The sequence below is a fragment of the Lycorma delicatula genome, chromosome 12 (assembly GCF_047948215.1).
Source record: "Lycorma delicatula isolate Av1 chromosome 12, ASM4794821v1, whole genome shotgun sequence".
Classification (NCBI taxonomy): Eukaryota; Metazoa; Arthropoda; class Insecta; order Hemiptera; family Fulgoridae; genus Lycorma; species Lycorma delicatula.
Genome location: NC_134466.1, coordinates 58095141 through 58117318, shown reverse-complemented (window position 1 = coordinate 58117318; position 22178 = coordinate 58095141). Strand labels below are relative to the sequence as shown.

The following is a 22178-nucleotide window of genomic DNA, read 5'->3' as shown; positions in this document are numbered from 1 at the left end:
ATTTAATATATTAATTTAAATAATAATTTATTTTTCAGATTAGTCAATTTTCATTTGAACTTTTCTTTTAAACTTCTAGTGAGTATTACTACTTGCTTTCTTCAACAAATCTTGAAAATAGAAACAAATTAATGATGAAGGTTGCTCACATAATGTAGACAAAATACTGTCCTTTTTATAAGAAAAACAATAAATAGTTATAATATTGTATTAAAAATAAGTTTCATTAATAAATATATTTAAAAAAAAAAAAAAATCAGCATTTACAAACAATTTCAATTCATTTCAAAATTTAAGAAAACTGTATTCCAAAAGATCTGTTTAAATGTAGGCCCTTCTTGAAAGGAGTTACCGATAGCACTATTATTAATAGCATCCATTTAAATCTGTTAGGAAACCTTTTTAATACAGTAAATAGTTGAATAATATATTTTGAGCTATTATTGATGTTTGTTCATTCAATATATTTTATTAGAAAAACTATGTGTTTGTAAATTTCATACACTACAACCTTGTTAATCTCATATGTAAAATTTTCATTCCTTTTTATTTGTACATTGTTTCTATGTAGTAATCTACGAGGGTTATTTTTTTTTTCAAGATCCGATCGGTTGCGAAATAAAAACCAGTGCAAAAATCGGATGAACCTTTGCACATATGTGTTGCACAGCGTCTATAGTATGGCCTTGAATCACGCCGCATCACTTCGTTTAATTCTGAACACGCAGCTAGCACATAAACATGTCTACAACAATAGCATCTTCTGCAAACTGTGAAGTGCGTGCGGTAATTCGATTTCTTCAGGCTGAGGGGTGTAATGCAGCTGAAATTCATCGACGAATAAGTAATGTGTACGGTAAAACTTTAATGAGTGACAGCAAAGTGCGACAATGGTGGAGGAACTTTAAAGCAGGACGTACAGATGTTCATGATGTAGGCGGTCAGGGAAGGAAGCTAGTGTCAACCGATGATCGCGTTGAGCGAGTGGATGAGGCAATTCCAGAAAATCGTCGGTTCACAATTTCTGTATCGAGTGATTCGTTTCCTGAAATTTCAAGGTCAGCTCTCTACACCATTGTGAGTGAGATACTTCAGTACCGCAAACTGTGTACGAAATGGGTTCCCAAGATGCTCTCCGACCATCACAAAACAATGAGAATGGATGCCTCCCTAACGTTTTTCCAGCGTTACCAAAATGAAGGAGAAGATTTTTTGAACAAAATTGTCACAGGGAACGAGACATGGGTCTATTTCGAAACTGAAGAAACAAAAGAACAATCCAAACAGTGGATGCATTCTCATTCTCCCAGTAAACCAAAGAAGTTCAAGCAAACCTTCTCCAACAGAAAGTGTATGGTTACTGTGTTCTGGGACCGGAATGGAGTTCTCTTGGTGGAATTCATAGAACGTGGCACGACCATCACTGCAGTCTCATACTGCATGACTCTTACGAAAGGCAATTCAGAATAAGCGGAGAGAAATGTTGTCATCAGGCATTGTTTTTCTCCATGACAATGCTCGGCCGCACACTGCAGCTGTAACAAAGAAGCTCCTGCAGCGTTTTCGTTGGGAAGTGTTTGATCACCCACCATACAGCCCGGACTTCGCTCCATCCGATTTTCACCTCTTTGCTCACATGAAATGCTGGCTAGGAGGACAACATTTTGGCACAGATATTGAGCTGCAGACCAGCGTAGAAACATGACTGAAAACACAGGCAGCTCCGTTCTATGACGAGAGTATTGGAAAGTTGGTACCACACTATGACAAATGTCTAAATTGGAGTGGCAACTTTGTAGAGAAATAGTGTAACTATGTATGACTTGTTACAAATAAAAAAATTTTTTTATTTTCACTGTGGTTTTAATTTTGTGACCGATCGAACCTTGAAAAAAGTAACCCTCGTACAAAAGTTGATTCAGTTATTACAAATAGGATGTCATCATAGTATGTCCGATGTAGTATTTAGGGAATTACTGCAGTTTAATTTATATGCTTCTGGTGTTCTGTCTTCATAAGCATATGTTTTGTTAGTTTTCTGTTTGACCTTGTTTATTTTGATTTGTTGAAGCACTGGACAAAACAGTAAAATATAACCCTTAAAACCTGATGGTTTTTTAACACTCAATTATTTCAGGAATTAGCTCCTAGTATTATAAGCATATACATAACAAATTAATACTTCTTTCTTACAACCACAGTCTTTCATCCAAAGCCTAAAAAGCAATGGAAAGAAAAAAGCACCTCTAGCAAAAAAAAAAGAGAAAATTAATATATTTCCACTATCTACTGACTAATTTATTAAGCAGTATACACTTAAAAAAGAAAAAGATAAGGTGCATAACAAAGTCCCATTTAATATACATTAGTTCTCCGATGTCAAATAATGTTAAATATAGCTTAAATATCTAGATAACTTCAAATTAGTGTCTTTCATGTTGTAACTAAATAGCGATGATCTCAAAAACCTTTAATAAATATTTCAAAAAACATGGGACTAAAAAAAAAATTTAAATAAAAGTACACATTGTAAAATGTTACTTTAGAATAAAATATTAATCTTAACATATATATATATATATATATAACTATAAATAAATATATATAATATAAATATATATAATAACTAAATTATTTTATTTAAAATAGATTAATGTAGTCAACATTTGTTTTATTAACATGACAGAATGCAGTTTTAATTTTTTTTAAATGACGCCTTTTCTAAATAAAGAAAAAAAGTGAAATAAAGTGTTTTAGAGGTCTTTTCAGAAATATTAAATGGATTCTTTTTAATTAATAGTGTACAGCACTAGTCAAAAATCAATACATTAAAAAACTAAACATAAAATAGATCAAATACACCATTCAATTACATATTAAACATCATTCTTCTAGTCACCTTCAAAATATTAATAAAAATACCACTACATCACCACTAAAAAAGAAACTTCATGTTATATCACAGAAAACATCCTTCTAGAGGTACAAATATTCACTCAATTACTGTACACAAAATATTAACATTTATTACTGGGCATTTCAATTGTTAATTAATCATCAGCACAGGGATGGTAATTTTTCACGTTATTTGAGTATAACATATTGCTCTCAAATAACAATAACATGAAGATTAAATCGAGATACCAAAAATCCAAGAACATGTAGTTACAGAGGAGGTTATGCAGAATACAATGCTGCCAACTACACGTCACTAAATATCTCCATTACCTCGTAATTAAAAATGTTTGGTTATTTTCTGAACAGACCTCATATATCTTTTTACACAGTAAGAATACAGTCCACTTTGATAAAGAGGTTGAAAACCTACACGGCAAAGTGGCAGCATCTCCATCCTTTTCATTCAGAAGGTTTTGGATTGAATCCTGGTCAGGCTTAGGAATTTCACAGTCTACAAAATTTAACTCAACCATCTTAATATAGATATAGATAGATAGATATATATATACGAATGTAGTTGGGCATAAGCCCATTATTAATAGTCACATAAATAACAGTTACATACTACCTATGACACCTAGCAGTCACTTTTAAATATAGTGTGATGTAATACAAAACTAAAACAGAAAGAACACAAATTACTGCAGTAGTTATAGATATTGGTTGTATATTATCAAATATTATTAGTTATTTGTTACATATATAACATAAAGTTATGTAAATAGAGTACTTGAATTTAAAATTTACTTACATAGTATCTGTGTTATATGTTATATTGTATAAAATTAACAATTTTTGCAACAAAAAACTGAACCAAACCTAACAAATGTTTTCAAAACGCATGCTATAATGCCTTCACTTTTGCAACCACCTTCAATGACTGGTGTTGCCATTATCATCGTCTTTTACTGGCGTAACTGCAGACAATTTTTTTCTTTTTTTTTTTTTTTTTAGTTAAAACCTATATTTTGAATGTGATCAAAAAGTGTGCTGAATCTGAATTGTCTGTTTATTTAGAATATCATTATTGTCTGTGTATTTATAATGTTCGAGTATGCTAAGAAGTGGTACTTTTTTTATGAATGTGTGATGAATCGATGTTATATTAATAATTTGATGGTTTTGTGATTTGCATCTATGAAAAATCCTCGGTTTCTGTTAAAAACATTTAACTTTCTAAAACACTATGGCTTATAAGCATTGAAAATGTTAAAAATCAATCAAATAAGAACTTACATCAAAATACAGTCCTTTAAACTTCTGAGTGTATGAAACACTACTGAAATGACACAGTCAATTTTACATAAACTGTGAGATCCAACAGGAAAATCAGAATCATCTAGCAAGTTCATGGAAGTCTTCACATATAAATTTATGCAAATCTATGTAATAAATAAATTTAGATAGGCTATTTTTTTTGTACTCTAGCAACTCTTTCCTTGTCTTCTAATACTACAAATATTGCAACCCTGTTTGGATAAGTATTAAAATATAGATGTTATAGATTTTATTAATCGGAAGTAAAATGGAAAATGTAAAAAGTAAAATCGGAAGTAATCATTAACATATGGTAACGAGGAAGTAGCAGCTCTGTAAATAGACAAGGAAAGATATGCTTCCTCATTAAGTTTATTTAAAAAATAATTAAAAAATTGTTTAATTCAAGAATACATCAGAATATATGAATAATTTATAAACTTTACAGTGACAGAATTCTACATGCTGTAATGAGAAATGACGACCAACTCAACTGAACATAGAAAATAAACTTAAAGCAAAATATATTAATACATGCATTCTTTAAAATAAAAAAAGTCTAGTTTTCATATTATTTTATATTCATGCCTTGTTAGTTATTTTTAAATTAAGTATTTTTCCAAGTGTTTTTCACTCTCACCATTTAAATGTATAGAATGGGAGAATCATATAACAGGAGCGTACGAACAGCATAGATGTATTAACAAGAAAACTCTGTATGAAATATTCAAACTCGATAAAATGTCACTATTACAGTTAAAAACTTAAATTAACAAGATTATTGCAAAATCAATAAATTTATAACACATTTGGATTGTTTCAAGTGATTTTTAACACTAATTACCAAAATTACGAACTTGCAGGACAGTGTATCGCACATATAAGTAATTTTAAAATTTTATGCATTTATAGCTAAAGAATTATCTAATTTTAATATATTGCATAACAAATAATGTTATTATACTTAAAAAAAACTTTTAGAACAATCTGACAGTCGAGTCAGAGATTAGTGAATGTCAACTGCCAGTAAATTTCGTAAACATTCCGTATCAATACTGCAATATTATCTGTATGTATATATAAATGCTGCAATATAGTGCAATAAGCATAACAGCTGTATATGAATTAACATTAATCACAAATCACTCTAAAAATATCATAGCGTTCTCAAAAATAACAAACATCCTACACCAAGCTTACTAAGGAATGTGATAAATTAAGTAGATTCTTGTTGTCTTCTTTACTGAATCAAACATACCGTGCATATCACCAAACCAAACCCACCAAGATACAAGTGATATTCTGCCATAAAAATGATTGGGTCACAAATTTTAAATTGTTCCCTCTATTCCCAAATTTTAACTCCCCCTCATAATGACAAATTCAAAGATTACTCTCTTATAATCTTCCTAATTAAGCAAATTCATCTAGCTGTTTTTCTGTCTTTTAATACTTATTTTTCCCAGTTTCTGAGGTCAGGCAAGCAGGATTTGCCAGAATTTTTATGGCTGGTTGCCATTCCAGTCCGCAACCAACAAATCAGGTGTAGTATAAAAATTTATAGAAAGCAATTCCTGACAGTATTCTGAATTTGAAACCCTAGATGAAAGATAAAGGTGATAAGTCTGATAATGGATCAGCTTTGCTAAACCATAAAAATTTCTTACAAATTCAATCATACCCTAAGGTACTCAGACCCAAAACATAAAATAAAACTGTGTTGTTATAAAAATTTTATATTTTTAATTTTTCTATAAAGGACTGTACAAAAAATAAAAAAAAGATTGTAAGAAAATTTTTTTAACGGTGGTTCTTGAGCAGGTTATGAAGAATTTCAAATTGCTGAGGGTTCTGATTATCATCACCACTCTGTATATCAAATTAAGATAATACAGGATGTCCAGGCTAAAGATATCCAAAAGTAATAGCCTATAATTAGAAAACCAGTAATAGTAATCTCTTAAATCTAGGCTCAATCAACAATAATATCTCAAAGATTTGTTCCGTATACTCTCAAGGTCAGCGGAATGTGCATTCACAGGCAAGCCTACTTACAATACAATTGTAGTCAGTCAAGATGTAGACCCCACAACAGATGGTTCAGTGCATGCTTTGGTTAGCAGTTTCAGTCAGTTACCGCTTGTTCAATGGCATATACAAACTGAATGGAATATCAATCTTCCTACATCCAAGTCTTTTCATCAGTGGGATACAACTTTAAGAGAAACTGGAAGCTTGGTATCACAAACTGGAAATCATCCAAAAGTTTCCGTTAATGACGAGACTATAGTTTGTGTATGCGATGTATTCACCGTCAGTCGTGGAAAGTCAATTAGGCAGGCTAGTTAAAAAATGCAAATTCCTTGTTCTACTATTCACAGCATTATTCATAAACGTCTTCGTTTGTGAGCGTACAAGTACAACTCTTTCATTACATTAAACCAAATGATCACCGCCTATGATATCAGTTTGCTGTTGAGGTAATACACAGAATCAAAAAAAATCCTAATTATTTTGATACTTGTTATTTAGTGGCGAGGCAACCTTTCATACATGCGGGAAAGTTAACAGACATAATTGTTGAATTTGGGGTTTGAAAACCCCCATACAGTAGTAACTGGAAATAAAAGGGACACACCAAAGTCAATGTCTGTTTAGGAGTGTACAAAAATGGCATCATTGGTTTTTTTCATGGAGCCCACTGTGATAGGATACACATACTTCAACATACTTGAGAACTTTGCTGTTCCTTAGATTCCTGCAGAGTTTAGTTTTCAACAAGATGGTGCACCACCACACTTTCATTGAGATGTTACAATATTCTTGAACAACACTTTTCCGGGAAGTTTAATCAGACAAGGAGGTCCAACTGCATATCCACCTAGATCTCCAGATATCAGTACTTTGGACTTTTTTTCTTGGGGATTTATTAAAAGTTACTGTACTAAAGAAAAGTTTGAGAATTGGAAGATTTAAAAAAAAGCACTGTAGTTGTTGGTCTAATAATGACACAGATGCTTCTAACCACCTGGCAAGCGTTAGATTATCATCTAGATGTGTGCCAACCTACAAAAGGTGCACACATTGAACTTGGCTAACCTACATTAAAACTTGGTGACTTAATGTGTTTATTAAAAAAAAAATTATTAAATTATATTAACTGGTTCTCTTAATATAAGCTTTTGGATACTTTTAGCCTGGACACCCTGTATATTTGTTATTATTATGAAAGGAAATTAAGTTAATTAAAAGAATATAAACATTGACAACAAAAATATTGAGAAGAAACTCTGTTACTTTTTATTATATTTTTATATATAACAGCTTTTATATAATAAAACTGTTTCATGACAATGACATAAATATGAAGGAAAATTATTAATTTTATTAATATAGAATTTTGGAACTTTTTCAATGCATAACAAAAATATTTTCCTTATATTTATAGTACAAAAGTCAAGTAAGTGACGTTAGACATCTGCACATATCAGTGCCAAGAAACACCTGCATAGACTTCTCCATGCACTTCATATACTTTTGGCTATGAAGTGCATACAAAGTTAAAAAATGAAAAGTATTTTTTGATTCCTTCATAAAAGAATAGAAAACAACTATTGAGAAAACTTCAATTTTCTTAAGAATAATTCCTTTTCTTTAAGTTCAGTAAAAAATTAGAAAAATTTTATTATGAGAATGTTTTTTGCATTAAATATGCACAAAGTATTTATCTTTAAAGTCTCAAAAATTTAGCCCCCTGTTCTATGGTGCTATAAGCATATTGGAAAAATTTGCTCCAGGATGTTACAGGACCTAGTTTCATTTCTTCCACTGACAAATAAAATTACTTAATTAGGTTGCAATGGCTGCGATATTTTAACCATGCTTGGATCTACTCAGAACTGTCTCCACACTCATCCTGAGGTTATTAACAAAATTAATCTATTAATTTTGTTAAAATTCAGAATTTATTCATTCATAATTTGTTGTTTTTGTTCATTTACAATGTTTAGTAAAGAAGTATAATCTTGAAATAAATTTAAGAAGTCATTAAAAATAAAAAATTAAAATCAATTTGATTCTAAACAAAAATATTAATAACATAAGTATTGTACCAGTAAACGTATTATACCCAGTATTTATTTAGTTATAATTCAAATCTGATGACATATGCAACACATCTGGTAATTTAAGAAATCTATAATAGAAGTACAGTGCAAGATAAATCCAATAAATAAAATAATAATAACAATATGGTTTTATCATCATATCATACCATATCAAAGAAATTATCAGATTTATTGAACTGTATCATCAAAAAGGTTATTCATGTGAAAAAATTAACAACCTGTAATACAAGCTGTATATTCCTTTATATCGATGTAATAAAACCAAAGTAGACTAAAAAAGAACACATCAGAAAATATAATATAAGAGTATATTATATGTGAACAGAAAACCTACCCACAAAGAAAAGTAATGTTTACGCCCACTGTTGACAACAATCTCATCTTTCTATACCATGGTGATTATTCAGATGGTTACAGTTATTGTAACATATTTTTTATAATATACAATGAGAGGAGTCAGTTTATTCTATAAAGAACAACATATTTTATTTTATTTTAAAAAAGATTTAGTTTTATGTGAGGATTATGCTTCAAGATTATACGAGGGTTATTTTTTTTTAAGGTCCGATTGGTCACGAAATTAAAATCACAGTGAAAATAAAAAATGTTTTATTTGTAACAAGTAGTTACACAGTTACACTATTTCTCTACATAGTCGTCACTCCGATTTAGACATTTGTCGCAGCGTGGTACCAACTTTCCAATCCCCTCGTTATAGAACGAAGCTGCCTGTGTTTTCAGTTATGTTTCTACACTGGTCTGCAGCTTGATGTCTGTGCCAAAATGTTGTCCTCCTAGCCAGAGTTTCATGTGAGCAAAGAGGTGAAAATCGGATGCAGGTAAGTTCGGACTGTATTGTGGGTGATCAAACACTTCCCAACAAAAACGCTGCAGGAGCTTCTTTGTTACAGCTGCAGTGTGCGGCTGAGCATTGTCATGGAGAAAGACAATGCCTGATGACAACATTCCTCTCCGCTTATTCTGAATTGCCCTTCGTAGACGTTGAAGAGTCATGCAGTATGAGGCTGCAGTGATGGTCATGCCACGTTCCATGAATTCCACCAAGAGCTGCAGACCAGCATAGAAACATGGCTGAAAACACAGGCGGCTCCGTTCTATGACGAGGGTATTGGAAAGTTGGTACCACACTACGACAAATGCCTAAATCGGAGTGGCGACTATGTAGAGAAATATCGTACCTATGTAAGTACTTGTTACAAATAAAAAATTTTTTATTTTCACTGTGGTTTTAATTTTGTGACCGATCAGACCTTGAAAAAAAATAATAACCCTCATAATAGACTTTCTAATTATTTTCTTTTTTATACTAGTATTGGAATAACATAATATTTGAAGGAAACAGCAACATCTTTATAGTTTACTGTCCAATATTACTTCCAAAAATGTACATCCTGGTTTAGTATTTACATAAATGTTATGGGTCAATGTGTATTTACTAACCCAATGTTTATTAAATTATTACTCTATATTTTTTGACTACTCATCAACTTGTGGATATTTTCACTCAATGACAGAGAAACTACAGAAATACAGAGCGAAATGTAAATGTAAAATGTAGGAAGAAGATATATAGTAAAAATAATTCGGTATTACCTAAGTAAAAATTACCATTTAAATAAGAATTGAAAACTATAATTTTTTATGCATTTTCAAAATTCTTTTACTATTTATAAAACATGCATAGTCTACAAAACGAAGCAAGGTCCTATTTTAAATTAATCTTTGGGGACTTCGACTGTTCATTTGTATATTTATGATGCAGTTACAGCCAAACAGATTTTCCAATTTCAAGAAACTTTATAATAGTAAGAATTAGGTGAAACTATGCATTTTTTTTTTCAAAAAATTTTCCATTTTGAAATGGCAGCTTTCTTTCTTAAATAGGGGTTAAAATGAGGACTACTAATGAAGACATTTCTGTTACTAAGTCATCATTAAATGTCATCATTAAGTGTGATCTACCTTCACTTTCTACATAACCTACTTTTTTTGCAGATGCATGCAAGATATTTCACTCTTTCACACTATTCTCCATTTTTAAATCGTTTACCTCAGACCATATTTTTATAGTCTGGTGTCACAGTCAGTACACCATTAAATTAATTAATCTTAATTAGTTTTAAAAATAATTATTAAGATACACAAATATGGGGGGTTGTAGTGTAGATGACTTACTGCTAAAAGTAATCTCTGGAAATATAATGTAACTTCCCCCTGGGGAAATAATCCTTGTAATAGTGCTAACAGTAAGTTTGTTTTTTCTACTCGCTAAACTTTCCACAATTAGTAATTCAGATTTCAACCTTATTTTAATTTTCTTTTTAGTAATTCAATTTTGTTGTAGGGCTAAAATTCAGTACAAAGTAAACAAGTTTTACTGGCCTAGAACTAATAGCGATTATTTTAAAACTTTTCTTTTGAATTATTTTTATTTATATTGACAAGCAATCATGTGCAATAATTACTATTACTTTTTTTATACCATGCCTTAGCAATTCAATACTAAGTATGACGGTCAGTGAAATATAAACCGGGCTTCTTTCTTCATGGCTCATGTACAAACCCAAGTGGGCTGTCATTGAAGGGATATTAACAATGGAGATGTGGTGAGGAGATGGATACTCCAGTTGCCAAGGCATACATGTCTTTGATGAACAGTGTCAAGTCAGAACAAGACATTCCTGCATCAGGTAGCACAAATTATTATCATTAAGTTTCTCAGGAATAAGGATGTCAAACTTTCCAAAATGTTTTACTAAAATACATACACAGTTTGGGAATGTGACGTCACATCCCCAACTCCATGACCGGGCCAGTAAATTTAGAGGAAGTGAACCTGCAGAAAATGAAAATCACAACAGGTATTTAAAGACAAGTGCGACAGAAATATTCGATCAATCTGTAACTTGAAGATAAATCAGCACCTTACAGTTGTTGAAATTGCTTCAAAAAGGTATCAGACATGGAAGTGACTGATTATACAAAGAATCTTATGTTCCATAAAATTTGCAGGGTCGGTTCCAAGAACTGACTGAAAAAATGCAAAGGCTCTTGAATCAATTTCAATAAGAAAAAAATAATCTTCTGCATCGAATAGTCATATGTGGGTCCATCACTATACTCGTGAATCAAAATCGGTGGATATGAAGTGTGTAGGGTGGAGAACCTTAGCCAGTAAAGGCAAAAACACATCTTTAAGCTGGAAAAGTCCTTGCAACCATCTTTTGAGACAGGAAAGGTGTATTTCTTATAGATATTTTTCACAAACATTGCATTGTGAATCCTGCATACTACTGACAGCAAAGTGAAAGCTGCCTGCAGGAAAAAAAGGCAGTCAGCACTTTGGTTAAATGGATTTACTAGCAAACCTTAGAACATCCCTTTGTCCAGATTTATCCCCCTGCAATTTCTTTGGGCCAATAAAAATGGTTATCAATGGGAGGATATCAATTCCAGCGAGACAACAAAATAGAGGAGGAGTTTGTGTGCAATTGGTTCATGATACATCCTCAAACGTTTTATGAAAAAGGGATCCAAAGTTCTCCACATGTTGGAAAAATTGTGTAAAACTTCAGCAGGCCTACATAGAAAAACAATAAATATGTTCTGTATTTTATTCTGTATTAATAATAGTTAAAAACAAAAACCTGGTTTATATTTGACTGATGTAAGTATAAGATTAGTTAGAAATTTAACTTAATTAAAATCTAGCCTTAAACTTTTTGAAACTAATCCTACATCTATAACTGCAAAATATTTATTCTTAGGTGGGAATGGAATTCTTCAAGGGAGTCAAAACATTATTCAATTAAAAATTGCTCTGGCCTTGTTATAAACACAACCAAAGACCTTGTTTATAGAAGTAATCTATACCTATAATAATGTTACATCATAATTTCTCCATGGATTTCAGCTCTTAATAAGCCAATATAGTTCAGTGGATCTTCACAAAACTAGCTTTTCCAATTAAATTCACCAATTATTTCTTTTAATGTATTCTAATTTATGTTTTCCTTAATGGTTTTTAATCTTTACGCTTTTGTAATAAACCAAATTCAATGACCTTATGTGTAATAATACAAGCCCCATCAATAAGCAAATCCTTCTTTTTGTAAGATTGTCGCAGATTTCTCTCTTCCATAATTGTGATTGGTGGCAAGATAAGGGTCCTGAATTCAAGCATTAATCGTACTAGGTCAAAAAAATTCTTACTCAACTTTTTGTTTCTCCTTTCATCCTACAGAAAGATTTCTAGGATAAAAATAGTTCAATATTTTTATATTAGACGGCAAAACAACAATTTTTTTGAATTTATACATCATGCTACAAAAAGAACCTAAAATCAGCTTTAGAAACTTAACAACGCCAAGTTTACTTTCTTACAAAGAATAAATTTTAAATAAAACAAACAAGTATGTATAAGATTTTTTCTGATTAAACAGAGAAAAATATGTTATACTATATTTTACAATATAATTATTTATTTATTAATTAATCATTAATATTTTCAGTTGCTGGTTAACTAGTTTTGTGTAAGAGTTAAGAGCTGTATATTTCCCAAACAAATTTTAGTTTTTCTTTTTTTTAATTTTTAATTTATTTTATTTAATAAAATGAACACAGTGCTCTGCAGATATCATATTTAATAAAAAAATTACTGTTTCACATATTTAGGCAGTAGGCAAATGATGTAATTTTTCACAGCAAATAGCACCTATAAATAATTAGAAAGTTATACTTAAATTATATTAAGTAAACCATATAGTACAAAATATTGAGATAAAACCTTAATTTTTCACTAAAATAGTTTTGCAAAAAATATTTTCAGGATCCCTCGAAAATATTTTCATGAAAAATTAAGAAATATCTTACCTTTATATTCTGTACGAAGTGGTTTAACAGTACAGAGGAATAATATGAATCTTAAAAAGATTAATTTCAGTAAAATAAAAAGAAAATTATATCTGTGAATTTGTAAAATTTGTGTTATTTTCTTATTATATTTATGTTTTATACAAAACTAACTCAAGAGCCCATTATTTCAATTTGTGTCTTCTGTTCGTACAGGATTACATATTTTACAAGAAGTGGTTTAAATGAAACAAAAAAAAAATCTTAGTATCTTTTCTTGAAATATTTACCAATGAGCTACCTATTCATGATAAAAGATAATAGATAATAAATTATTAGTGTCTACTGTCTAGGACACACTTCACAAAAAAAAGAAATCTAGCAAAAAAAAAATTAGTCAAACCACCTCCCCATCTGACGAAACCCTTTTTTTAAATATACATGTTCTGAATGCATTTTAGACAAATTGTTATCCAATGAAAAAAAAATTGAAATGACTCAGATGTTTTATTTTTAATAAATAATTTACTTATTACTCCATTTGACAAAACTATTTCTTATATTTATATTAGAATGTATTTTAGCAAAATTTTCAAGCTATAAAAATTACAACAGATTTCAATCTTTTTAAAATTTTAAATCGAGGTTCCTTTTTCCAACAGTAGTTTTTTTTTATGATTTACTCATAGGAGATACATTTTAGTAAAAACCTCAGGGAGACAACAATTAAAACAAAGAAAATTTGAAATAATTTCCAAACATACATGTGTTGGGATTCAGACTGACAATTACTTTCCAGTATTTAATAGTGCTAACTGAAGGAATTCCAGGTAATTTGGCTTGTTTTATACATTTAAAAAAAAAAATTTTTTTAAATGATGTAATGTATGTCAATATTTTTAATACAATTGTTTATTTTTCCATTTTAAGCGGTTTTCATCAGTTAAATTAAGCAATTTCATTTAATATTAATACATGAATATATGTATAGTTACCTGTTTGTTATGTATTGTTTTAGGTTACAGAAGAAGAATGCCAGAGCAAAGTAACGATTATCGTGTTGTGGTTTTTGGAGCAGGAGGTGTTGGAAAGAGTTCACTAGTGCTGAGGTTCGTCAAAGGAACGTTCCGAGAATCGTATATTCCAACAATAGAGGACACCTACAGACAGGTTAAACATTAACATAACAGAAACATTAACATTAAAGAAAAAACATAAAACAACACCTTAAAAATAATATAATGTATATTTTATATTATCAATACATCTTTAAATACTTTAATTCAAGAATACATTAATATATAATAGATAAAGAAATACAGATTATTTACAGGATAATTTTTAATGTAACATTGTATCCTAATCAATAAACTCTGTATAGTAACAGTTTCATAATTTGTCACAAAAATATATTCGAATACTGTACATAATCGCTCCACCTCTCACAAAGCAACAACATACAACATTCAATCTCATAACTTCACTACACCCAAAAAGAATGTGAGAGGAGAAAAGAAGGACAAATCACTAACTTTTATTCATCAGAGGACATGAAAGCGCAACCTTTCATGAATATATATTTTAGAATATATCTTTCCGTAACAATGTGAAAACAAAATTGGGATCTACATTTATTTCTACACAAAACATAGTTATTATGTCATTTTAATTATAACTACCATCATGAAAATCACATAACTTTATAGTGGTTTTTTTAAGAAGGTAAATCTTAAATATCTACCAATTTTATAAATTCACTGATCCAAATTCTTTCTCCAGTTTCATCTAAGTTTTATCTAAATATTACTTTTTTAAATATACAAAATTGTATATCATCAAACCTAGTTTAAATTTAACATTTTAAATACTTTTTTATAGCAATATTAAATAGTGTGGAATATTTATTTGTAAAGTTTAAACTACATTTAAGAGAGCTCATCAAGTAGACAACTGTAAAGACTAATACAAAACCATAATTTTTGTATGAGAGAGATCTTGCATAACTGTAAACAGATATAACTACAGCACAATATTTCTAGAACTTACAAGTTTTATCTTTAATGCTTACAAATACTTCTGAGTTTTTAAACGCAAAACGATAATACGATTCAAATTCTTATGCAAAACTAAACACAGAATTTTCTTCGTCCTACTGACTACCCTGGATCGGATGATGAATCACACGCTACCATCTCATCTATCTCTCTGCCTTCTTACTTCCAAGCCATATTTATCACTACCTCCTACTTATACTGTCGTCCGCTTTATCTAGTCACCTTTTCCTTGGTCTTCCTTTCATCTACTCCCATTTACCTCCAAATTCAACATTTTCAATACTGTTCTAACCTCCTTATTCACATTAATTGCCTTAGTCTTTCTCTCCACAACTTCTCTTTCAACACTTTATTTGTAAGATAGCCTTTGCCTTTACATTCCTCATGCAATCCCTCTTTGTCATGCCTATCATTTCCATAGCTGTAGTTTATTTTCTCATACCCTTTTGTAACCTAACTACATCATACATCATACATCTAAACAGTGTGAAACATATATGTTAATTTCTATACATTTTCTTAACACCATACTAATCCTCTCACAATCAGATTAAAATTTCTTGAGCTCTGTACTGTAACATAACTCTCCACCAATCTTCCCATGCTCAAGTCATTAACCAAATACTTAAAACATTTTACTATAACAAGAACTTAACCCTGCAGTTTTATGTTTTCTACACATTTTTTTTTCCTTTTCTGGTTACCCTACCAACATCTTTCTCTTTCATTTTATTTTCTTTCATATTATCCTTCATCTTGTGCATTCATTGTCTTTCATTTTTACTTTCACTCAACATAAAAAATCATCACCAAACAGCCATGCTTTCCTTCCTTCCATTTTCATTATTCTTTCTTGACTTCACCTCTTTACTTGACCACTACTATAAAAAAAAAACTGATGATAATAACTTCTCCCTACTCATACTCTCCATACTCATTTTTTAACAACTTTAATATACAAATTTGAAACTTTTGGAGTGATTTTTGCATCAAGTGTAAAATCAGAGTTTATAATTTTACAACTAACAGTAGAGCATTAATTAACCATAATATTCTGCAAATAGTGAGGTATAGCGTTCTACTTTAATAATAGAATTTAAGAGAGATGGATTTATTAACAGAAAAATTAAGTTAATAAATAATTTGAAAATAAATAATCATAATACAAAACAACAGTAAAAGATTTAAAAAGATTTGACAATCAAATATGAAATCGTAGAAACTGGATCAATAAAATTACAAAGGAAGGACAATTTATAAAAAGATACTAGAAGCAAGTTAGCATAAGGAAAAAACTTCATGGAGAAATTATTATGAAACATAGATTTATGAATTAAAGAACAATTTTTGTTTATTTTTTTATGGAATGTAACAACTTAGCGGAAGTAAACATGGAAAATTAGGAAACCTTTAAGGCTTTTCACCTTTCTGGTTTTCATAATACCACTGTTTCACTGCTGTAAATTACTACATTCCATACAAATATTTAAGTTTATATTAATACATCAAACAATTTACAAATTAATTTACAGTAACAGTAAATGTACTTCAATTATAGATAAATTAGAATAAAATATTTCTACTTTTTGTGTTTTTTTTTCTTTTTTAGGTGATATCATGTAATAAAAATATATGTACATTGCAAATAACAGATACTACTGGATCCCATCAATTTCCAGCAATGCAACGACTTTCTATATCAAAAGGACACGCATTTATACTTGTATATTCATGCACATCAAGACAGTCACTCGAAGAACTTAGGCCAATCTGGGAGGTAAACGAATAAACAATTTTAAAATTAATAATGTTTCATTTTTTAATGTACTCCTCAAGCACAGCAATAGAAATCAACACGTACTTCATCATTAAGAAATTAACTATACAGCATAGCTAAGTTTACGACGATCGTCAAATTCTGATAAAATTTAACAGTTTATGGGAAAATCCAACTAAGAACAAAATATTTCAAAAATTTTAGTTCCACATGCCATTAGTTGAGTAACTGAACAACAATAATATAGATGAAGCTACCCCAAACCCCAAACTCCAACTTTATTAATAATTAATAACATTAAAAAAAATCTGATATGGACACCTTCCTTGGGAGCCTATTAAATTACATATACATATTTTTTGCCGCAGTTCATTTAAATTTATTTTATTTGAAAGTGAGATACAATCCACCAATTCTTTAATAAAGTGGACAGTAACACAATTGCTAAAAAATTAGTTTTTATTAACATCAGATATTTATAGTTATTAATTCAACAATCATACATGGATAGAGTAAAGTCCCTTTATTACTCATATTACTAGATCAGTGTTATTCGTATCTTTGTGAGTTGCTGATTAACAAAAGTTTCAGATTTCTGGTGTGTCGTATAAATAAAAGTTAATAATAATTAAACTACTCCATTCAGTGGTCCTGTATACTGGTTACAAATGTTAATTTCAATCTTACGGTGTAAAATACTCAGTTTTTATTATTGGATTATTTGGTGAATAATCAAATACGAAAAAGAAACAATCATACAGGAAAAAGAAAGATAACATGAAGAAATGTATTTCAAAAAACCCACAAGAACATAAATATGAAGAGGAAGAAAATGTTAAAACCAAAGAAAGAATAAAAACATTAAGAGAAGATGATAAATATAAAGAGGAAGAAAATGTTAGGACCAATAAAGAGATTAAGAGAGGATGACGAATATAAAGAGAGAAAATTTGAAAACTATAGAACGTCTATACAAATTTTTATCAGAAGAACTATATCAAACCAAAAAGCGATTAAATGATTGGCAACAAAAAACAAACGAAATGATGATTAACTCCGATTTAGGGAGAATATTGTTCAACAATATCAGAGGAGTAATGAACTTAAAAGATAAGAATTTTTTGCAGTTTATTAAAGATTGGGCAAGTATGCCTCAGTGTATATGTTGTTCTTGTGAGGGTCTATTTTTCATTCATTCTGTAGCCAACTTTAATGTTGATAAGATTAAAAGAAATTTCAGAATAATTAAATAAAATTAACTGATATTAAACTAGAAAAGCTAAAAATAATACGATTCTAAATAATAATTTTCAATTAATATTAAATAATCAGATCTATTACATATACACATATGTATTAATGCCTATTAAATTACATATACACATATGTATTAATGCCTATTAAATTACATATACACATTTTTAAAAGTACATAAAATTTTATTTCACAAATAGCTTCTGATTTTTTTTTTCATATTTTATTTTTACTTTTATTACTGAATTATTATTTATTGTAATTTTTTTTGCGATCTTAAGTTAATAATTATTAATAAATCAATATATTTGTTAAAAGAAAGAAGATGAAGTCTGATTCGAACTGATGTGCCTTCTCTCCTTGTAAGATCCAGATATTTCATTAATTAACATTTTATTTGGCTATAACTCTGGAACCAATGAAAATAAGTACCACTTACTTATATCGCTGAAAAGCTCTCTCAATGATGGCTTATTACTACTGCAGTTAAGAAAAAGTCCAAAATCCAAAGTTTTGAGGATTTTGGGCTTTATTGAACACTTTTGGTTCAATTGATTGCAATCAAAAGGAAAGATGCATAACTACATGTTACAACAGTCCTAAATACAAAATTTCAACAACTAACGACTAATCGTTTTTGAGTTATGCGAGATTCGTACATACATGTGTATGTACGAGTATCTACGTTTCGGCGTGTCGTCACGCCGAAACTAGTTAAAATGGATTCAGAGATGGTCAAAATGGGTATTTCCAATGAAATCTGAAAATCGAAATTTTTCGCAATCACAATACTTCCTTTATTTCGTACAAGGAAGTAAAAAAAAGAACCAAATAAACAAATCAAAAAGTATCATTCTTGGATACAGTTTGAGACCGCTTTATATCCAATTTTTTATAATAAAATAAATGTATTTTTTACAGTTTTACACAATTATTTTTTTTTTAATAAACGATCACTTATTCACTTATCTTTTGATTATTCTTTCTTTATATTTCAAAAAGACAGCTGACCATTTAAAAATTTTGATGTTTAATAGGTAACATCAAGATATAAAACTGTAGTTTCAATATTTTTATTTTTTATTTTATTAATTCAACATTACTCTATGAGCCTAATAACAATTCAGCAGTTGGCTTTGTTTAGTCTCCCGCAGGTGGTGGGAGACTAGTAGAACAATGTTCATTAGTAGTTCATTTGGATCTCATGCCACAAACCCAGGAATGGGCAAGTGTATCCTTTACCTACTACCAATGATTACATGTTCTTGGGCGGCTCTTTAGTTTCTGGAGGAAAATAAATTGTTACAGAACAATGTATTTAAAGTAGTCAACAGAAAATTATTGATCAATAACTGTAAATACAGTAGTGAAATAATCATGTGTGGTACCTTTTTGGGATTTTCAGTTGCATCCTACTTAGTCAACCAGCTGGTAAAGCAAAACAGAATTTACTCACCCGTGGGCAACATAAATATATTAAGACTTGATCACGCCGTAAATATAGGTTGAACTATCTGTTATAATTCGTACAAACTGTTTAATTCCACTGTTAGCAACAAAGAAAACAAAAATGGTTTGGTACTTACGTATTAACGCCACCGCAGCTACAGCTAACCTAACCTAACCAAACCAGTTGTCTTTTCTAAGTCCCACTTGCTGATCACACTGTCTTAAATTACATTTCCAAAACTTACGTTTACCAAAATAAAGTTTGGTTTTTTGGTAAAATATTTCGCTCCTGAAAAAATAAAATTGCATCTTGTTCTGTTTTTGGCAAATTCCAAATACGCATCTTCGTAGCACTAAAAAATGGCGCATTAGCGCAACTTCTGCTGCGGTGGCGTTAATACGTGAGTACCAATGGTTTTAATGATTTTATACTTATCTACTTTCCCACCAACTTTGTATATTATTTTTAATACAGTTGAATCCGTGAATAACGATCTCGCTTGTAACGAGCAAAATTCCGAGATTTGTTTGGTTTTCTCTCACATTAATGATAAATTAACTTGCTTTTAGCGAGGTATCGACGCATCATAAACTTTGTTATGAGCATTTTCATTTTTTTAAATACTGTAATTCAAAAAAAGTTCATTAACAACCAAATAATCTCAACGCAATTTTTTCATTTACGATTTATACGTAAAAATTGTGACATTTTATTTAAGGCTTGTTCAGATCAAGTGTGAAGGGTGAACATAAGGTTTGTAACAATTACAGTGTGTACGATTCAATTAAGTACAGTACAAGTTCCATTGCGTTATTACAAAGGTCGGTAGTTATTTTAATTACTCGAGTTTTTCTGTACGCATAATTCCAGGAAAGACCGGGGTCAAAACCACCCGAGGTTTATCGAACTCTATAGCGCATTTTAAACGATTTAAGAAGTGAAAGTCTGAAGAGGGGCGTGGTTAACGATAAATTTTACCTGGCCTATCATCACTGGTAAATTTAGTAGTCATAATTTTCAGTTTAAAAATACACTACTGTATCATAGAATCATTTAAACAAACAGTATTGCGTAAAAACAATCGATTGGATACCCAGTAGCCAAATACAGAACAGAAATACTGTAGTCGCGTCAGCGAATGAGTTTTCATTTTAGTTCTTCTTAAAAAAAAACTGTACAGTATATTTTAAAAAAAGTGTAAACTATTAACTCCGGGTCGTTTGTAATGAACGATGTCGGATGTCAAAAGGAAACAACTGTCCGTGAGTGATAAGATCAAAATTATCCAAGAACTGGAACGAGACCTATCGAATTCAAATGTTTGTAAAAAGACAAGCACTTTCTTCATTCCCAGTTTTGACACTATAGAAGAGTCGCGAGTGCTTTTGAAAAAAAATTACACGCAAAAAAAAAAAAACTCAAGCTATGTAACAAAGACGACTTAGATAGCGCCCTCCTATACTGCACACTTAAAACCTTTTTTTTTTCTTTTTTTTGCCAATTCATTGAATACTAACAATTTTGGTTAAAAGCAAAACGTATTAGCGTCAATAAATTACATCTAAATTTCATTTGTTAGTCTATAATGCAAAACACTTCGATATTATATTTTAAAACAGCTTCATCTTAGGTATACAGTATATTTTTTTGTACTATACTAGATAATGACTGACGTAAAAATTTACGGTCCGAGGTGGTAACTAGCAAGTAACGAACACTCAGCTGTAACGAGCATATTTGATCGGCCACTTGAATCTCGTTGTAACCAAGTTTTTACTGTATTTAGTGACTTACTTTACTTTATTTAATTGTTCATTTCAATCAATCACTTTGGGTTTACAAGGTTTAATTTTGTCAAAATAGCATTCAAGAATAACTTATTTCATATTTAAATTATTATTTTGTCCTATTTCAATATTTACATCTACCACTTTGGATTTTCCATCTTATGTTCAAAAACGTATATTAAAAAAATCAAGTGGGTTAATCAGTTCAGGAGTGACTACATCAAACATCTTGAAACTTGGCGTAGTTCCTTCTGTATACGGTATACTAATGCTTTTAGAGTTTGGAGTTAACAATATCAAAAGGATGAATGATAAAGGAGGCAAGAGTCAGGAATACCCTACATGCGACTGAACTTAATAAAAATTTTACTTTTATCAGTTTTGAGCTCTTTTATAACTATACAAATTTTGTCTAATTAAAAAAAGGATACTAGTTGATTTTTTTTCTTCCAGATCTTGTTTATATTTATATTTTAAAAATAATTTTATAGAAAATTTTTTTTTTTTTTAGTTTATTTTTAAACCCTGATACATGAAAATGTTAAGTAGGTTAACTTTGAAAATCATGATATATTACAAAAGATTTTCTTCGAATCACTACAGAAATCTACTTTTTAATTGTAATTTAATAGAGCTAAATAA

At 29.9% G+C, this 22178-nt stretch overlaps 1 protein-coding gene across 3 annotated transcripts in view; it reads left to right on the top strand.

Annotated features, from left to right (window-relative positions):
• Positions 1-22178, top strand: part of LOC142333057 (GTP-binding protein Di-Ras2) — a 47295-nt gene that overhangs the window by 23090 nt on the left and 2027 nt on the right. For all 3 annotated transcript variants that reach the window (XM_075379865.1, XM_075379867.1, XM_075379866.1), the window contains 2 exons: positions 14233-14384; positions 16878-17045. In XM_075379865.1, the coding sequence (XP_075235980.1) occupies positions 14233-14384; positions 16878-17045 (320 nt within the window). The remainder of the gene's footprint in view (positions 1-14232; positions 14385-16877; positions 17046-22178) is intronic.